The sequence below is a fragment of the Haematobia irritans genome, chromosome 1, assembly GCF_050003625.1.
Source record: "Haematobia irritans isolate KBUSLIRL chromosome 1, ASM5000362v1, whole genome shotgun sequence".
Taxonomy (NCBI): Eukaryota; Metazoa; Arthropoda; class Insecta; order Diptera; family Muscidae; genus Haematobia; species Haematobia irritans.
Genome location: NC_134397.1, coordinates 56,190,979 through 56,212,767, shown reverse-complemented (window position 1 = coordinate 56,212,767; position 21,789 = coordinate 56,190,979). Strand labels below are relative to the sequence as shown.

Sequence of the window (21,789 nt, the reverse complement as noted above, 5' to 3'; positions counted from 1 at the left end):
TTTATTTAATTTCTTTTTATTATTTTTTTTAGTTTTTGCTTGACGGTGTCATTCTTTTTCTAATAAATTTCAAGAATAAAATGGAAAATTCAAATTTTATTGATTTGTTGTTATTTTATTTTTTATTTTATATATTCATACATATATTACTTCATTTTATTTATATATAACGTTTCCTTTTATTTTACTTGATTTTATTTTTTTATTTTATATTAATTTATACATTTTTTAAATTTTATTTTATTTCGCAATAATTTAGAATTTATGAAAAACTAGACTTAATTTTAAAGAAGTCGAATCTTTCGCTCGGAAGCAATACCAAAATACTTAAGGGAAGTTAAAAAAATTGGATCCCAGAAAACTTTGTTCTTGAGAGCGGTATCAGTACCGAAATCTTTAAGGAAATGTCGAAATTTTTCGCTTTTTTATTTAGCTTTTTATTTATAACAGAATCCAATTATTAAATATATTCGTAAATTCAATCTTCAATTATTTAAGATTCTGATTTTAAAATATGTAACAATTGGGGTTTATGGGTAAGTGCTAATGCAGAAATATTTAAATTAAAACAAATTTCTTTATACTGGTGTAATATAAATTAATATTTTTTTTTTATTAATTTATTGTATATCATGCCACTATTTCAATTTCTTTAACATCAATCTAATATTACATATTAAATGGTTATCAATAATCTCAAGTATCTATAGAAAAACTATATCGAAAATTGTGAAGATGCTGGTGTCTTTACACTTAAAAAAAGTTTATTTGGAATCAACAATTTTGAGTTTCCCTTAAGGATTTTGGTATAGATTCCGGGCGGAACACGGGGCTTCTTAAAAAAAAAAAACTTTGAACCAAACTTGAAAAATCATTAAAATAAGTTTTAGCCTATATTTGAAGCCTTTTTATCTTTAATCCAAAGATTCAATATTTCAGTTAATTTAAAGATAATCAAAAAGGTTTTTTCTTTATTTTTACGAAAATTTTCCATACTCCCAAGGCATAAGACTTTAGCAGAAGGATACAAAATTTCAATTTTTCTTATCCTTTAAAGAAAGAAAAAAATTTCAAAAAAAAATTGTCTCGGTTAATTAAAATTTCCTTATTTTAAATAAATAAAATAAACTTAAAAAAAATTAATTTAGGGCAAAATTTTTTAAAATTTAAGTTTTATAATTTTTCATATTAGATCGATATTGTTTTTTCAGTGTAGAAATATTATCGTAAGTGTCTATGACACATTGCATTTCAAGTCTATTCTGATTTTACCCTTATACTCTCATAAATGTATGTGTACATCTTTATAGCTTTAGCAAAAACAAAACGTGCATCATCGGTTTTCGTTTTAATTTCCTTACTCAGTCTACTCAGTTTAGTTCAGTTCAGTTCAGCTCAATTGGCGATTAATTGTTTGTAATTATTGTTTGTTGTGGTATCGACTTTCAACCCCCTCCACAACCACCCTCCACAAAACAATTGAAGACTATAAGTAAACATAGTGTAAGTCACCCACACTTTGGTTATTGTTTCATATACAAGTAACTGATGATGCTATTAGGAATCCATTAGATCACGATACATATGAGTGAATAATTTGTTCTTGTTGTTTTTTTTTTTTTTTGTTAGAATTTTTGAATAATTACTCCACACAATAATTTCCATATTGATAAGAGAATGGGTAGGGCAATTAAGTGTCATGGCCAGGCAACAAAATTTACAAAAATTTAAAAATATAAATAAATAATTAAAGCAGAATTTATAGAAATATTGAATATTTCATTTAGAATTTAAGTCTAATTTTTTTATGGAAATAATTATGATTTTTCTATCAAAAAAAAAAAATTTAAAACTAGTATATACAGTAGTAAGTTCGGCCGGGCCGAATCTTAAATACCCACCACCATGAATCAAATATAATAGTTTCCTTTAAAAATTTCAGGGCGACTTTGATGACAGATATTTTCCCAAGCAGATCAGTTCAACCAGTACGCTTCCCACAGATAAATGTTAAGATTTTACCTATGAAGACTAGATCAGATTGTGAATTTATAAGAACCATTTTTTGTTTGAGTTTTAGAGGAATCATAAACATCTCTTGTAAGTGTGCAAGAAAATTATGAAATAACGCCTTGATTTGAAATCTAAAATCTGTGGATTTTCATCCTAATTATTTAAATGACTACCGGAAGTTAAATCTGGAAATTTTGCATTCAGTTTCAAGCAATTTTCATGATCAATGCGCCTTCTATACCCTCAATAAGTGAAATCGGTCTATATGGAGGCCTTACCAAATGAACCAATAAAACTAAATCATATACACTTTGTTATGGGTCTAAAATGCCAGTATATTTTCAATTTGTGGCAAATCGCATAAAAACTATAATTTCGAGAAACCCTAGGAGTTAAATCGGGAGTTCGGTGTAATGGGGCCTATACCAAAACATGGAAGGATACACATAGTATTCAGCACATTTAATTGTAGTTCTAGAATCTAGACCCCATATCGGAGGGCCGGTTTATAAGGGGGCTATATCATAATCTGTACCGATAATCACCATTTTCGGGACATCTCTTTATTTTCCTAGAATACCTCTAGATTTCCAATTTCAGGCAAATTGGATAAAAACTACGGATTCTACAAGGCCAAGAAGTAACAGGTTGGCTGATAAGTCCCCGGTCTAACAAAGAAAAACACATTTTTTTTGTCAAAATTCGTTTTTATTATTCAACATAGTTCCCATCAAGAGCGATACAACGATTATAACGACCTTCCAATTTTTTGATACCATTTTGGTAGTACTCCTTCGGTTTTGCCTCAAAATAGGCCTCAGTTTCGGCGATCACCTCTTCATTGCAGCCTAATTTTTTCCCTGCGAGCATCCTTTTGAGGTCTGAGAACAAGAAAAAGTCGCTGGGGGCCAGATCTGGAGAATACGGTGGGGGAAGCAATTCGAAGCCCAATTCATGAATTTTTGATATCGTTCTCCATGACTTGTGTCACGGTGCGTTGTCTTGGTGGAACAACACTTTTTATACCCACCACCATAAAATGGTGACGGGGGTATAATAAGTTTGTCATTCCGTTTGTAACACATCGAAATATCGATTTCCGACTATATAAAGTATATATATTCTTGATCAGGGAGAAATTCTAAGACGATATAAGCATGTCCGTCTGTCCGTCTGTCTGTCTGTCTGTCTGTCTGTTGTAATCACGCTACAGCCTTCAATAATGGCGCTATCGTCCCGAAATTTGGCACAGATTAGTTTTTTGTTTGCAGGCAGGTCAAGTTCGAAGATGGGCTATATCGGTCCAAATTTTGATATAGTCCCCATATAAACCGACCTCCCGATTTGTGGTCTTGGGCCTATAAAAACCGTAGTTTTTATCAGATTTGCCTGAAATTGGAAATCCAGAGGTATTTTGGGACCATAAAGGGGTGTGTCGAAAATGGTCCGTATCGGTCCATGTTTTGGTATAGCCCCCATATAGACCGATCTCCCGATTTTGCTTCTTAGGCGTCTAGAAGCAGTATTTTCTATCCGATTTGTCTGAAATTGAAAATCTAGAGGTATTTTAGGACCATAAAGAGGTGTGTCGAAAATGTTGTCCATCGGTCCATGTTTTGATATAGCCCCCATATAGACCGACCTCCCGATTTTGCTTCTTGGCCGTCTAGAAACTATATTTACCATCCGATTTGCCTGAAATTGGAAATCTAGAGGTATTGTGGGACTATGAAGAGGTGTGTCGAAAATGGTCTGTATCGGTCCATGTTTCGGTATAGCCCCCATATAGACCGATCTCCCGATTTTGCTTCTTACGCGTCTAGAAAGAGTATTTTCTATCCGATTTGTATGAAATTGAAAATCTATAGGTATTTTGGGACCATAAAGAGGTGTGTCGAAAATGGTGTCCATCGGTCCATGTTTTGATATAGCCCCCATATAAACCAACCTCCCGATTTGGAGTCTTGGGCCTATAAAAATCGTAGTTTTTATCCAATTTGCCTGAAATTGGAAATATAGAGGTATTTGAGGACCATAAAATGGTGTGCCGAAAATGGTGTCCATCGGTCCATGTTTTGGTATAGCCCCCATACAGACCGATATCCCGATTTGGCTTCTAGGGCTTCTAGAAACTATATTTATCCGATTTGCCTGAAATTGGAAATCTAGAGGTATTTGAGGACCATAAAAAGGTGTGCCGAAAATGGTGCTCATCGGTCCATGTTTTGATATAGCCCCCATAGAGACTGATTTCCCGATTTTGCTTCTTGGGCTTCTAGAAACTATATTTTCTATCCGATTTTCCTGAAATTGAAAATCTAGAGTTCTTTTGGGACCATCAAAAGGTGTGCCGAAAATGGTGCCCATTTTTTGGTATAGCCCCCATATAGACTGATCTCTCGATTTTTACTTCTTGGGCGTCTAGAGACTATATTTTCTAGCCGATTTGTTTGAAATTGAAAATCTGGAGGTATTTTAAGATCACAAATATGTGAGTAGCAAATGGTGCCTATCGGTCCATGTTTTGGTGTAGCCCCCATATATACCGATCTCCCGGCTTTATTTCTTGGGCTATAATGAAAATTTAGACAAACGAAATTTCTTTTTTTATAAAGTATTTTCGTTTATTCAACGATTGTCTCTAAAATTTGTGTCAAAAGAAAACTTTGCTTGTCCAAAATTACGTTTCTCAAAAAAAAAAAAAACACTTCTTTCAGGGTATAGCAGGCGGAAAAAATCTACATATTTAAGATTTTAAATCATGGCGTAATTTCATCATATACACGATATGTTTATAATTTCTCTAAAACTCAAATAAATTGGTTCTCATAAATACAGAATCTGATCTGGTCTTCATAGGTAGAATCTTTAAAGTTTGTCTTCGGGAACTGACTTGCTTGGGAGAAGATTTGTCATCAAACCCCCTACAATTCTATATATTATCAAGTAACCCACTACGACGAAGAGTTTTCAAAGTAAACTATCATATTTGATTCATGGTGGTGGGTATTTAAAATTCGGCCCGGCCGAATTTACTGCTTTATATACTTGTTTCTTCTTCATATGGGACCGTTTTGCCGCGATTTTGATCTTCAAACACTCCAATAACGCTATATAATAGTCACTGTTGATGTTTATTCCCTCCTCAAGATAATCGATAAAAAATATTCTATGCGCATCCCAAAAAACAGAGGCCATTACTTTGCCAGCGGACTTTTGAGTCTTTCCACGCTTTGGAGACGGTTCACCGGTCGCTGTCCACTCAGCCGACTGTCGATTGGACTCAGGAGTGTAGTGCTGGAGCCATGTTTCATCCTTTGTCACATATCGACGGAAAAACTCGGGGTGTATTACGAGTTAACAGCTGCAAACACCGCTCAGAATCATCAAAACGTTGTTGTTTTTGGTCAAATGTGAGCTCGCGCGGCACCCATTTTGCACAGAGCTTCCGCATATCCAAATATTGATGAATGATATGACCAACACGTTCCTTTGATATCTTTAAGGCCTCTGCTATCTCGATCAACTTCATTTTACGGTCATTCAAAATCATTTTGTGGACTTTTTTGATGTTTTCGTCGGTAACCACCTCTTTCGGGCGTCCACTGCGTTCACCGTTCTCCGTGCTCATTTCACCACGCTTGAATTTTGCATACCAATAAATTATTGTTGATTTCCCTGGGGCAGAGTCCGAAAACTCATTATCAAGCCAAGTTTTTGCTTCCACCGTATTTTTTCCCCCCAGAAAACAGTATTTTATCAAAACACGAAATTCCTTTTTTTCCATTTTTTCACAATAACAAAAGTTGCTTCACAAAAGACGCTCTATCTCGCAAACTAATTGACTTACAGACGTCAAATTTTGACACGAATCATTTGAAGGTTGGTACTATATAAAAATAATATGAATTTAATACTAGCGACGCCATCTATGTGTCAGACCGGGGACTTATCAGCCAACCTGTTAATTACGAATCGATATGGACTTTTGCACGGTACGTAGATAACCAGAATTGAAATATGGGGTCGCTAATATGGGGGCTATATACAACTATGAACTTGATATGGACCAATTTTTTTGTGATTGGGGATCGATTTATCTGAGGGCTATATAAAACTATAGACCGACATGGATCTAGTTAGGCATGGTTGTTAACGGCCATATACTAGCACAATGTACCAAATTTTAAAATTTGCTCCTCCAAGAGGGTCCAAAACCAAATCTCGGGATCGGTTTATATGGGGGCTATATATAAGATTATGGACTGATATGGACCACTTTTGGCATGGTTGTTATATATCATATACGATCACCACGTACCAAATTTCAAGCAGATCGGATGAATTTTGCTTCTCCAAAAGGCACCGGAGGTCAAATCTGGGGATCGGTTTATATGGGGCCTATATATAATTATGGACCGATTTCGGCCAATTTTTGCATGGGAGTTTGGGGCCATATATTAACACCACGTACCAAATTTCAACTGAATCAGATGAATTTTGGTCTTCCAAGAGGCTCCGGAGGTCAAATCTGGTGATCGGTTTATATGGTGGCTATATATAATTATGGACCGATGTGGACCAATTTTCGCATGGTTGTTAGAGACCATATACTAACACCATGTACCAAAATTCAGTCGGATCGGACGAAATTTGCTTCTCTTAGAGGCATCGCAAGCCAAATCGGGGGGGTCGGTTTATATGGGAGCTATATATAATTATGGACCGATGTGGACCAATTTTTGCATGGTTGTTAGAGACCATATACTAACGCCATGTACCAAATTTCAGCCGGATCGGAAAAAATTTCCTTCTCTTAGAGGTCTCGCAAGCCAAATTTGGGGGTCCGTTTATATGGGGGCTATATGGGAGCCACCGTGGTGCAATGGTTAGCATGCCCGCCTTGCATACACAAGTTCATGGGTTCGATTCCTGCTACGACCGAACACCAAAAAGTTTTTCAGCGGTGGATTATCCCACCTCAGTAATGCTGGTGACATTTCTGAGGGTTTCAAAGCTTCTCTAAGTGGTTTCACCACAATGTGGAACGCCGTTCGGACTCGGCTATAAAAAGGAGGTCCCCTGTCATTGAGCTTAATATGGAATCGGGCAGCACTCAGTGATAAGAGAGAAGTTCACCAATGTGGTATCACAATGGACTGAATAGTCTAAGTGAGCCTGATACATCGGGCTGCCACATAACCTAACCTAACCTAACCATGGGGTCTATATATAATTATTGACCGATGTAGACCAATTTTTGCATAGTTGTTAGAGACCATATACTAACACCATGTACCAAATTTCAGCCGGATCGGATGAAATTTTCTTCTCTTAGAGGCTCCGAAAGCCAAATCGGGGGATCGGTTTATATGGGGGCTATATATAATTATGGACCGATGTGGACAAATTTTTGCATGGTTGTTAAAGACCATATACTAACACAATGTACCAAATTTCAGCCGGATCGGATGAAATTTGCTTCTCTTAGAGGCTCCGAAAGCCAAATCGGGGGATTGGTTTATATGGGGGCTATATATAATTATGGACCGATGTGGACCAATTTTTGCATGGTTGTTAAAGACCATATACTAACACAATGTACCAAATTTCAGCCGGATCGGATGAAATTTGCTTCTCTTAGAGGCTCCGAAAGCCAAATCGGGGGATTGGTTTATATGGGGGCTATATATAATTATGGACCGATGTGGACCAATTTTTGCATGGTTGTTAGAGACTATATACTAACACCATGTACCAAATCGGATCGGATGAAATTTGCTTCTCTTAGATTGTCTGCAAGCCAAATTTGGGGGTTCGTTTATATGGGGGCTTTACGTAAAAGTGGACCGATATGGCCCATTTGCAATACCATCCGACCTACATCAATAACAACTACTTGTGCTAAGTTTCGTTCGGAAGTTAGCGTGATTTCAACAGACGGACGGACGGACGGACATGCTCAGATCGACTCAGAATTTCACCACGACCCAGAATATATATACTTCATGGGGTCTTAGAGCAATATTTCGATGTGTTACAAACTGAATGACAAAGTTAATATACCCCCCATCCTATGGGGGAGGGTATAAAAATACAATAAAGAGTTGAAGGTCTCAATTAAAGCATTAATTTAATTTTGCGATTAAAATCAATGAAATTTGTAACTAAACAAATTATACAATTGATTCAAAACATGCGTTTCTCGTAGTTATTTTGTTCGGGGCATAACATTTGAGTCCTTAGAAAAATATATTAAATTATTTAACATATTATGAAACAAAGTGGTTTAAAGAATTTCCTCCTTCCCCTTCAAAGAACTTTTAGTGCCCCAAAAATATTTTACATATTTTACTACTTTGCAGTCATGTCAATCAACAAACAAACATCTCGATGATCCAAGTGTATTAAATGCAAAAACATTATAATTTATTTTTTTATTATTTTCTTGGTTACTTTGCAGATAAAACAAAAAACAACGAAAAAAAAAATTACAAGGAAAACAAAACAATCCATTTTCTGACAAGTGCAATTTCAAAGCAAATAAAAAATTAATTTCCCAAAAACAAATTGTGCAGTGAAACTTAAAAATTTAATTTTGAAGTAATACCAAAAAACAAAAAAAAAAAACCCACCAGCAGGTTTGAAAAATCTCCAACCTACATACTCTCAAGTAAATTATTGCAAAAATTTTTAAAACATATCGAATAGAAAGAAAACAAATTCAAATGTCGTTCAAGAGAAAATATTATCGTGATTTCCAACAACAATAGCTAACTAACTTTGAACCTTCTGTACATTCGGGTGTTACTGCAAAGCGAATGAGAATTAAATCGCCATCAATAGCCGTGTCACAACCCATTTCCTTCGAGTCATTTTTGTGACTATCGAAAATAATCCCCAGAACACTAGATTTTTAATAAATTTTGGATTTTTCTTTTTTTTCCACAAAAATTTCAATCTCTCTCTCTCTCTCATCTCCTCACCTCCAAAAAAATTCATAACCAATGGCCACAAATTGTGAATATATTGAGGAAAATTTGAATAATCAAAAATGTCCCATGTCCAATTCGGCTTCAATTTCCTCTATGACTCACGAGGAGAAACAGGATAGTACGGAGAAATCCCAAAGTAAAAGTTCCCTATCGGATTCCCTATCCACCTCGGAAATGGGCAGTAGAAATTCTTTGCGACACAATGGTGGAGGCTTTCCAATGGCAGCCATGCAGGAGTGTGCCTTACCCATTATGGGTGATGATATATTTGAAAATGCCTTTGAGGCTTCCATGGATGATTTGGAAAATAATGCCGAAAATGATGGTTATGAATCGGATTCGGAGCCTTCGCTAAATGGCGATGTCGATGAGGGCATGACAAAACCCCTGCATCCCACCAAAAGTGATGATCTAACCTGTTCCAGTGGCTTGGGTACGGCTACTCTGCAAACCTTTCCTCGTACAAAATCATTTGAATATCATAGCAGCGATTCGGATTCCGACTCCGATGATATACCCCCGGCCGAAGAAATCCAAGCTGTGCTTAGTATGTCTCCGAAATTCTTCAACCATGATATCTTTCAAATGAGACCCTATTTGAATCCCTATACCGAACGTAGACGTCTTTCCCAATGTAAAGAGGAGGATGAAGATGATGGTGATAAATCACCACAGCCACAATTGGGTGAACAAAACGCTCCCCGATTTGAGAGTAAGGCTCGACCCACACCACCGCCACCACCACCCCCAGTCAACGATAAGGCTTCGGCCGAGAAATTCAAGGACCTAGAACGTTTGAGGCAACAATTTATGCATAAAATTGATAGCATTAACACCAACAATGTGGAGGATATCAAGACGGTTACAGTGGCCCCAGAGCATAGCTCTCCACCACCCCCACCTCCCATACCGCCAACCATATTGCCACCTGCTCTAATTAATCTCCTGGAGTCGGCCAAATCTTCTTCTTCCATTTCGCCCAAATCAACGGTGACTATGTCTCCACCGTCTAAAATTCAGACTTCGCCTAAAGCCACCGAATCATCGACGGGCGAAAAGCCTCAAGAGCCTCCCTCCCCCTCTACGCTGGTAATCAAGGGGAAATTTACCGTTACCAAAACTCAAGAAACTCCAGAGCTTCCCCAGCTACGCAACGAAGCGGATAAATTGAAACATTTAAATGCCAACTCCAATGCCCAAACCATTAGCTTTCCCAGCAGTTTTGGCGGTTATTCCTCTGTGCAGGGTCTCTTTTCGCAACGTTATGGCAGCAATAAAGGCCCCTCGGCCCAGCCTCATTTGTCCAAAGAGTTTTTCGATACATCCATGGTAGAAATACGCTCACCGGTCGAAAGTACTTCATCTCTCAATAGCGTAGGTTTAAATGCGAACTGTGATAATAGTTTAAGATCCACCGCCACCTCCATTTCCACCTCAAGCCCTACAAAACCCTACAATAAAGCTGCAACATTGGGCCCTTCAACCGTGGCGGCCTCATCGAAATTCCGTGATTATCCTCATTTGGATGATGTGTGGATTAAACGGCCTACCTCATCGCATACAACCGCCAGCAGAACTCCACCTTTATCGGCCAAATCGGCCGGTGGATCATTGAGTTCGGAATCGTCTTTGCCAAAGAAACAGTACTACACAGATGACAGTGCGGCTGAGAGTGGTCGTACCACAGCTGTACAATCGGAAGATGTAAGTTTTTCCATTTACTAGTGAGTATGGTTTGTAAGGTAATGTGCAAATTTTCTAGGAAATCACTTTGCCGATTTTTAAAGATCGTTTTATTTATTAAACACTACACTGAAAGAAGAGTTTTCTAAAATTTCGTTACGGGGGAAAGTATTTTTTCTTTGAGTATATCAAGTCTAGAATTTGTTTTTGTCATCAGAAAAAAATGTATTTCTATGGAAAAAAAATTATTTCTATGGAAAATTTTGTCAAAATTTTATTTCTATAGAAAAATTTCTAAAAAATTTATTTCTATAGAAAATTTTCACAAAATTTTATTTCTATAGAAAATTTTCTCAAAATTTTATTTCTATAGAAAATTTTCTCAAAATTTTATTTCTATAGAAAATTTTCTAAAATTTTATTTCTATAGAAAATTTTCTAAAATTGTATATCTTCAGAAAATTTTATTTCTATTGCAAAATTTCTCAAAATTTTATTTTGTATACAAAATGTTGTTTATATAGAGAATTTTGTCAAAATGTTATTTCTATAGAAAATTTTGTCACCATTTTATTTCTATAGAAAATTTTCTCAAAATTTTATTTCTAAAGAAAATTTTCTCAAAATTTTATTTCTATAGAAAATTTCTTCAAAATTTTATTTTTATAGAAAATTTTCTCAAAATTTTATTTCTATAGACAATTTTGTCAAAATTTTATTTAGATAGAAAATTTTGCCAAAATTTTATTTCGATAGAAAATTTTGTCAAAATATTATTTCTATAGAAATACTATTTTGCCCAGTTTTATTTCTACAGTAAATTTTCTCAAAATTTTATTTCTATAGAAAATTTTATTTCTGTAGAAAATATTAATTCTATAGAAATTTTTCTAAAGAATTTACTACTTTTGAAAATTTTGCCACAATTTTATTTCTATAGAAAATTGTCTAAAAATTTTATTTCTATAGAAATTTGTGTCAATATTTTATTTCTATAGAGAATTTTCTCAACATTTTATTTCTAGAAATATTTTTGTCAATGTTTTCTTTCTATAGAAATTTTTCTCAAAATTTTATTTCTATAGAAAATTTTGTCAAATTTTTATTCCCATAGAAAATTTTGTCAAAATTTTATTTCTATAAAATTTTGCCAAAATTTTATTTCTATAGAAAATTTTCTCAAAATTGTATATCTTCGGAAATTTTATTTCTATTGAAAAATTTCTCAAAATTTTATTTTGTATACAAAATGTTGTTTGTATAGAGAATTTTGTCAAAATTGTATTCCTATAGAAAATTTTGTCACAATTTTATTTCTAGAGAAAATGTTCTCAAAATTTTATTTCTATAGAAAATTTTTGTCAAAATTTTATTTCTATAGAAAATTTTGCCAAAATTTCGTTTCTTTAGAAAATTTTGTCAAAATTTCGTTTCTATAGAAAATTTTGTCAAAATTTTATTTCTATAGAAAATTTTGTCAAAATATTATTTCTATAGAAATAATATTTTGTCCCACTTTTATTTCTACAGTAAATATTCTCAAAATTATATTTCTATAGAAAATTTTATTTCTGTAGAAAATTTTATTTCTATAGAAAATTGTCTAAAGAATTTATTTCTATTGAAAATTTTGTCACAATGTTTTATTTCTATAGAAATTTTTCTCAAAATATTATTTTTATAGAAAATTTTGTAAAATTTGTATTTCCACAGAAAATTTTGTCAAAATTTTATTTCTATAAAATTTTACCAAAATTCTATTTCAATAGAAAATTTTGTCAAAATTGTTTTTCTATTGAAAATTTTCTAAAAAAAATTATTTTTATAAAAATTTGACAATGTTTTATATCCATAGACGATTTTGTCAAAATTTTATTTCTTTAGAAAATTTTTAAAAAAATTTTATTTCTAAAGAAAACTTTTACCAAATTTTATTTCTATAGAAATTTTCACAAAATTGTATTTCTATAGAAAATTTCGTCCAGATTTTATTTCTATAGAAAATTTTCTCAAAATTATATTATGTATACAAAATTTTATTTCTATACAGAATTTTGTCAAAATTTTATTTCTATAGAAAATTTTGTCACAATTTTATTTCTATAGAAAATTTTCTCAAAATTTTATTTCTATAGAAAATTTTGTACAAATCTTATTTCTATAGAAAGTTTTGTAAAACTTTTATTTCTATAGAAAATTTCGTCAAGATTTTATTTCTATAGATGATTTTATCAAAATTTTATTTTGTACACAAAATTTTATTTCTATAGAAAATTTTGTCACAATTTTATTTCTACAGAAAATTCTCGCAAAATTTTATTTTTATAGAAAATTTGGTCAAGATTTTATTTCCATAAAAAAATTTGCAAAATTTTATTCCTATAAAAAATTTGTCGAAAAAATTGTCAAAATTTTATTTCTATAGAACATTTTGTCAAAATTTTATTTCTATAAAAAATTTTGTCAAAATTTTATTTCTATTAAACATTTTGTCAAAATTTTATTTCTATAGAAAATTTTCTCAAAATTTTATTTTAATAGAGAATTTGGTCACAATTTTATTTCTATAGGAAATGTTATCACAATTTTATTTCTATACAAAATTTTGTCAAAATTTTATTTCTATACAAAATTTTGTCAAAATTTCATTTCTATAGAAAATTTTGTCAAAATTTGATTTCTATAGAAAATTTTGCCAAAATTTTATTTCGATAGAAAATTTTGTCAAAATATTATTTTTATAGAAATAATATTTTGTCCCACTTTTATTTCTACAGTAAATTTTCTGAAAATTTTATTTCTATAGAAAATTTTATTTCTATAGAAAATTTTCTAAAGAATTTATTTCTTTTGAAAATTTTGTCACAATTTTATTTCTAAAGAAAATTGTCTAAAAATTTTATTTCTATAGAAATTTTTGTCAATATTTTATTTCTATAGAGAATTTTATTTCTACAAAAATGTTTGTCAATGTTTTTTTCTATAGAAATTTTTCTCAAAATTTTATTTCTTTAGAAAATTTTATTTCTGTAGAAAATTTTATTTCTATAGAAAATTTTCTAAAGAACTTATTTCTTTTGAAAATTTTGTCACAATTTTATTTCTATAGAAAATTTTCTAAAAATTTTATTTCTATAGAGAATTTTCTCAGCATTTTATTTCTATAAAAATGTTTGTCAATGTTTTCTTTCTATAGAAATTTTTCTCAAAATTTTATTTCTATAGAAAATTTTGTCAAATTTTTATTTCCATTGAAAATTTTGCCAAAATTTTATTTCTATAGAAAATTTTATCAAAATTTTATTTCTATAGAAAATTTTATCAAAATTTTGTTTATATTGAAAATTTTCTAAAAAAATTATTTCTATAAAAATTTGACAATGTTTTATTTCCATAGACAATTATGTCACAATTTTATTTCGTTAGAAAATTTTTACGAAATTTTATTTTTAAAGAAAACTTTTACCTAATTTTATTTCTATAGAATATTTTCACAAAATTTTATTTCTAAAGAAAATTTTGTAATTTTATTTCTATATAAAATTTTGTAATAATTTTATTTCTATAGAAAATTTCGTCAAGATTTTATTTCTTTAGAAAATTTTCTCAAAATTTTATTTTGTATACAAAATATTATTTCTATAGGGGATTTTGTCAAAATTTCATTTCTATAGAAAATTTTGTCAAAATTTTATTTCTAAAGAAAATTTTGTCAAAATTTTATTTCTATAGAAAATTTTGTCAAAATTTTATTTCTATAAAGTTTTGCCAAAATTTTATTTTCATAGAAAATTTTGTAAAAAAATTTATTTCTATAAAGTTTTGCCAAAATTTTATTTTTAGAGAAAATTTTGTCAAAATTTTATTTCTATAAAGTTTGCCAAAATTTTATTTCTATAGAAAATTTTGTCAAAATTTTATTTATATAAAAATTTTTGACAAAATTTTATTTCTATAGAAATGTTTCTAAAAAACTTCTATTAATTTCTATAAAAAATGCCAATGTCTTATTTCTATAGAAAATTTTGTCAACATTTTATTTATATTATTTATAGAAAAATTTGTGAACGAAATAAAAATAAGATTAAGGGACTTGTAAGTTATATGAAAAGATGATGTACAGTGGGAGAAAAGATGATTCAATTTGTAAGAGGAAATTTCCCAAATGTTTTCTCCATAAGGAGTTAGCATAAAGGGCCCAAAATTGAGTTATCTCTCCCAGCCAGATCTATACTAAAGGCTGTGGAAAAGTTCATTCGCCCGAACCGAAACATGTACAGTCCAGGCGTGTATAGATTTGTATCTGGTGTTTTCTTTTCAATGGTTCTATTAACCACGTTCCTTAATCTATCTGTCCATAAAGCTCGAAAAATAATTGTATAATTAGATATAATGTATTTGGACGTCAATTGCCTGTTTCGGTATCAGGCTAACATGAAATATAACATTTTATTTCTATTGAAAATTTTGACAAAATTTTTTTATCGAAAAGTTGGTCAAAAATTTATTTCTATAGAAACTTTTCTCAAATTTTTTTTTTACAGAAAAGTTTCGCAAAATTTTGTTTCTATGGAGAATTTTATCAAAATGTTATTTCTATAGAAAATTTTTCTCAAAATTTTATTTTTATTGAAAAGTTGGTCAAAATTGTATTTCTATAGAAAATTGATGTACCTCTTATTTGATGAGATATATTTTGCAAAAACTACCAATACATCAATAATTCTACCAATCTACCAAACAGTAACAAAAATTGCCATTTTTGGTAAATTTCTACCAACTGTGGCAACCGTTGTAGTAAGGACCCTGTAGACTTTTTGGATTTTTATTCATGCATAAATCTGTTTTTTATATGAACTCAAATATGATGATTTATCACTTGCTGCTCAAAATAGAACAGGTAGTCATAAACAATCATGGTTGACACCAGGTCATATACAGAGTCATGAGATAATAAAAGTCTAACATTTCCACAGAGAACTAACCACCCATCGAAGGATTAATTAACAAAAAATATTTACAAAACGACCAATAATCTCAAAAGAACTTCTTGTGAAGTTAAAATTATGCCAAACCCTAAAGAAGTGTTTTTACATTAAAAACTCGAACCTACGAAAATTTTCCAAAAAATATTTTCTGGTATATAAAAAAATTACTTGCAAAAAATTATTAAACACTTCTTTGTTTGAAATAAGAAATCTCTTTCTCGCTCTCTCTATTTACAATTTTATTAATATTTCCATGGAATCAATTTGTATTTCTCACCTCATAAACTCATCATGCCATGCCATCAATAATTAAGTGAAAATTATTTTGGTCGAAAAAAAAACATTCTTAACCGCAGTAGCAGGCATAAATCATTAAATATTTGCGCATTTTAGGGTGTTGTGTATTTTTTATACATTTATCTAAAAGACGAAAAAAGGAATGTGGCAATAATCTTAAAAATTTTGCCAGTTTGGGGAAAGCTTTATTTACACTGATCGTTTTTTATTAAATTTTTTATTGAATTTTCGGTTCTTTGTATATTTTTTTATTTTTCCAATTAGCAAAAGGAACAAAAGATTTTTTAGATATTCGAAGAAAAAAGTTTATTTAAATGAGCCATCTTTTATTTTTATTATCTGGCTGTGATTGTAAAAAGAAATTATTAATTTTAAGACATTTTTTAAAATATATTTTGTTTGGCCTTGTAATTCGTCAAATGCCTATGGTCTCAGCACAGGCTCAGGAAATCTCAGATTTGATTGCAAAAATCAAACAAAATTAAGAAAAATTGAAAACAAAGAAAAAATAAATCTATTTGTTTAGCCAAGTACAAAATTAAAAATTTTAAATTTATATCTCTGTTTAAAAGACGAAAAATTATATGTGGGTAATGTTAAAAATGTTGCGTGTTTGGAAAAAGGCTTTATTTTCTCTGATGATTTTTTTATTTTTGAGGTTATGGAGGAAGCTTTATTTTCTCTGATGGTTTTATTGAATTTTCTCTTTTTTCCAAATAGCAAAAGGAACAAAATAATTTGTTGATATATTCAAAAAAAAAAAAATATATTTTAAATTACCTTTTTTTCTGTTTATTTAAACTCATGCTGAGTTCATTAAAAATGTTAATTTTAAGACATTTTTAAAGTATTCTTTTTTTCCATTTGTAACTCATCACTTGCCTATGGCCTCCATTATTAGCGGCTCACATTTTTCAATGCAAAATTAAAAAAAAAAATCAAAACAAAATAAAAAATAAACATTAAAATTAAATGTTTTTCGTAGGCACGTACAAAATTTAATGTTTTTTTTTAACAATTTGTTATTATTTTTTACTTACGTTTTTACTTGGCTAAAACTAAAACTCGTTTTGAATATTTATTATTTAAAACTAACAACAAAAATTGAAAACTATACAATTTTGTGTTGTTGTTACCACCACCGGTGTTATCTGAATAGTTATTATTATTTTTTTTTTTTCAAATGCTTGTCTAATATTCTAATATCACGTGCTCTATGGTGACAATAAAAAACAGTTGTTTAGTGGCATACATTGAAACCCAAACATGTCAAAGTTGCAATGACCTTAAACTAACTTTGATATATTTTATATAGTTTTTTTTTTTTTTTTAAATGCGAATAGTGGGAGTGCGTCTAATATTTTTTACGATTTTACTTTTATTACTATTTTTTTTTTTTTAATAATGAATTATTGAATAATGACATTTGAAACAGCAACGTGATATTTTACATAAACTTATCGTTTCTATTTAAACGCGTAAATGAGTTGTAAATACATTTGTCGGCACGTTCGCTTAAGCCTCAGGTTTAATTTCTTCAATTTGTATATATAAAAAATAGTTGAATTTTTTCATATAGAAATGCCTTAGAACAAAATAATATTTTTTGTATATGAAATATAATCATTAACAAAACCTATTAGTACCGGATTATTATTTTATTGTTTTATTCTATATATATATTAGAATTAACATTACAATAAATAAAATTAAGCACTACACGGACGAAAAAGACTGATTTTCATATGTTTCGGTGTAAAAATTATATGTTTAGAATAGAGGTCTGCATCGAATAACTTTTAACTACATGTATGCAATTCGCTGTCGAATATAGTACATACACTGTCTTTCTCTCAGAGCGCAAGTAGTGAAGTGAAGAGAACACTTGCTTGTCAAATACCACCAAGTACTTATCCGAAACAATATGTGTTCCGAAAAAAAGGAACAATAAAAATGTAAGTACTTGAGAAAAAGTACAACATGGATTCTCTTCACTTCACGTGGTACCACAAGTATTGCTCAGTTATATGCGAAGCAAAACTTTCCATTATTATTAATCATAGATATGTATGTATGTCACATATTTCATATATTTATGTATGTCACACACTTACCTTAACGTTTGCCGTTCTTTATATCAATCCGAAAACATATATTATGGAGAGTAACTGTTTTCTTGTATTTCTGAAACTGCACGTGGTACATGGAGTGCTCTATGAAGTTTTGTTCTCGCAACATACTCGACGTGATCACTCTGAGTACACTTCAATAAGAGAGAAAGAGGAATATGTGTTTGTTGGTAGTGAAGACATCAGAGTAGCAACAAGAAGTTACTCGTGGCTTTTGGTGTTCATTAAAATGTGTACCAATTGTTTTGCGACTCTCTCAAATATATGTACTCATTTAGCAAGTACACGTGTACTCTGCATTTATAAATGGAATTGTGCAGACCTCTAGTTTAGAACTCAAATTTATAGCAGCGCTTTGCCCAAATAAATTTGACAAGCATACTTTTCCTCTGTTGGTTAAGCTACACTTGTAGTTTAGTCAATGAATGGTTTTAAGCTGGAATCAAAAACAACAATAAAATTTTATTTCTATAGAAAAAATGTTGTCAAAATTTTATTTCTATAGAGAATTTCGTGAAAATTTTATTTCTATAGAAAATGTTCTTAAAATTTTATTTTTTTATAAAGAAAATTTTGACAAAATATTATTTCTATAGAAAATTATGTCAAAATTTGATTTCTATAGAAAATTTTGTCAAAATTTTATTTCTATAGAAAATTTTCTGTAGAAAAAATTTTGTAAAAATTTTATTTCTATAGAAAATCGTCTCAAAATTTTATTTTTTATTACGAATATTTCATCAAAATATTATTTCTATAGAAAGTTTTGTCAAACTTTTATTTCTATAGAAAATTTTGTCAAAATTTGATTTCTATAGAAAATTTTATCAAAATTTTATTTCCATAGAAAATTTGGTCAACATTTTATTTCTATACAAAAATTTGTAAAAAAAATTAATTTCTATAAAAAAAATTTTGTCAAAATTTGATTTCTATAGAAATTTTTTTCAAAATTTGATTTCTATAAAAAATTTTTCAAAATTTTATTTCTTTGGAAAATGTTGTCAAAATTTGATTTCTATAGAAAATTTTCTCAAAATTTGCTTTCTATAGAAAATGTTCTCAAAATTTTATTTCTAAAGAACATTGTATTTCTATAGAAAAATTTGTAAAAAAAATTATTTCTATAAAAAAAATTGTCAAAATTTTATTTCTATAGAAAATTTCGTGGAAATTGTATTTCTATAGAAAATTTCGTAAAAATTTTATTTCCATAGAAAATTTTGTCAAAATTTTATATCTATAGAAAATTTTCTCAAAATTTGATGTCCATAGAAAATTTTGTCAAAATTTGATTTCTATAGAAACAATTTTGTTAAATTTTATTTCTATAGAAAATTTTGTCAAAATTTTATTTCTATAGAAAATTTCGTGAAAATTTTATTTCCTTAGAAAAATTTCTCAAAATTTCATTTCCATAGAAAAATTTCTCAAAATTTTATTTTTATAGAAAATTTTGTCAAAATTTTATTTCTGTACATAATTTTCTCAAAATTGTATTTTTTTATAAAGTAAATTTTGCCAAAATATTATTTCTATCGAAAATTTTGTCAAAATTTGATATTTTGACAAAATCAATCAATCAATTCTATAGAAAATGTTGACAAAATTTTATTTCTATAGAAAAAATTTTGTCAAAATTTAATTTCTATAGAAAATTTCGTGAAAATTTTATTTCTATAGAAAAAAATGTGTCAAAATTTGATTTCTATAGAAAATTTTGCCACAATATTATTTCGATAGAATATTTTGCCAAAATATTATTTCTATCGAAAATTTTGTCAAAATTTTATTTCCATAGAAAATTTTGTCAAGATTTTTTTTCTATAGAAAATTTTCTCTAAATTTGATTTCTAAAGAAAATTTTGTGAAAATTTTATTCCTATAGAAAACATTTTGTCAAAATTTTATTTCTATAGAAAGTTTTGTCAAAATTTGATTTCTATAGAAAATTTTGGCAAAATTTTATTTCTATATAAAATTTTGTCAAAATTTTATTTCTATAGAAAATTTTATTTCTATTGAAAATTTTCACAAAATTTTATTTTTGTATAAAGAAAATTTTGTCAAATTATTATTTCTATAAAAAATAATGTCAAAATTTGATTTCTATAGAAAATTTTCTTAAAATTTGATTTCTATAGAAAATTTTGTCAAAATTTGATTTCTATAGAAAATTTTGTCAAAATGTTATTTCTATAGAAAAAAATTTGTCAAAATTTTATTTCTATAGAAAATCGTCTCAAAATTGCATTTTTTTATAAAGAATATTTCGTCAAAATATTATTTCTATAGAAAATTTCGTGAAAATTTTATTTCTATAGAAAATTTTGTCAAAATTTTATTTCTATAGAAAATTTTGTCAAAATTTTATTTCTATAAAAAAATTTGTAAACAAAATTTATTTCTATAAAAAAAAATTTTTTCAAAATTTGATTTCTATAGAAAATTTTGTCAAAATTGTATTTCTATAGAAAATTATGTAAAAATTTTATTTCTATAGAAAATTTTGTCAAAATTTTATTTCTATAGAAAATTTTGTCAAAATTTTATTTCAATAGATAATTTTGTGAAAATTTTATTTCTATAGAAAATTTCGTGAAAATTTTATTTCTATTGAAAATTTTCTCAAAATTTTATTTTTTTTTTTAAAGAAAATTTTGCCAAAATATTATTTCTATAGAAAATTTTGTCAAAATTTTATTTCTATAGAAAGTTTTCTCAAAACTTTAACATTTTTCTATAGAAAAAATGTCAAAATTTGATTTCTATAGAAAATTTTGTCAAAATTTTATTTCTATAGAAAAAATGTTGTCAAAATTTTATGTCTATAGAAAATTTCGTTAAAATTTTATTTCTATAGAAATTTTGTCAAAATTTTATTTCTATAGAAAATAAATTTTGTCAAAATTTTATTTCTATAGAAAATTTTGTCAAATTTTGATTTCTATAGAAAATTTTGTCAAAATTTTATTTCTATAGAAAAAATTTTGTCACAATGTTACTTCTATAGAAAATTTTGCCAAAATATTATTTCTATAGAAAATTTTGTCAAAATTTTATTTCTATAGAAAATTTTGTCAAAATTTTATTTCTATAGAAAATTTTGTCAAAATTTTATTTCTATAGAAATTTCTTGAAAATTTTATTTTTTTATAAAGAAAATTTTGCCAAAATATTATTTATTAGAATTAAAACTAGAATAAATAAAATTAAGCACTACACGGACGAAAATATCGTTTTTCATATGTTTCGGTGTAAAAATTATATGTTTGGAACTCAAATTTATAGCAGGGCTTTGCCCAAATAAATTTACCAGCATACTTTTCCTCTGTTGGTTAAGCTACACTTGTACTTTAGTCAATGCATCGTTTTAAGTTGAAATCGAAAACAACAATAAATTTTTATTTCTATAAAATTTCTCAAAATTTTATTTCTATAGAAAATTTTCTCCAAATTTTATTTCTTTAGAAAATTTGTCAAAATTTGATTTCTATAGATAAAAATTTCTCAAAATTTTATTTCTATAGAAAAACTTCTCAAAATTTTATTTCTATAGAAAATTTTGTCTACATTTTAGTTCTATAGACAATTTTCTCAAAATTTTATTTCTACACCCTCAAAAAAAATCGCTTCTCTAACATATGTTCCAAACATATTTTGCAGGAAACACATATATTATTG

At 28.8% G+C, this 21,789-nt stretch overlaps 1 protein-coding gene across 3 annotated transcripts in view; it reads left to right on the top strand.

The window, feature by feature from the left end:
• Positions 1–21,789, top strand: part of SNF4Agamma (SNF4/AMP-activated protein kinase gamma subunit) — a 514,590-nt gene that overhangs the window by 231,783 nt on the left and 261,018 nt on the right. Inside the window, exon 2 of one of the 3 annotated variants that reach the window (XM_075290407.1) lies at positions 8,477–10,712. The exons of the other annotated variants lie outside the window; for them this stretch is intronic. Coding sequence (XP_075146522.1) covers positions 9,021–10,712 — 1,692 coding nt within the window. The 5' untranslated portion in view covers positions 8,477–9,020. The remainder of the gene's footprint in view (positions 1–8,476; positions 10,713–21,789) is intronic. 3 annotated transcript variants of the gene reach the window in all.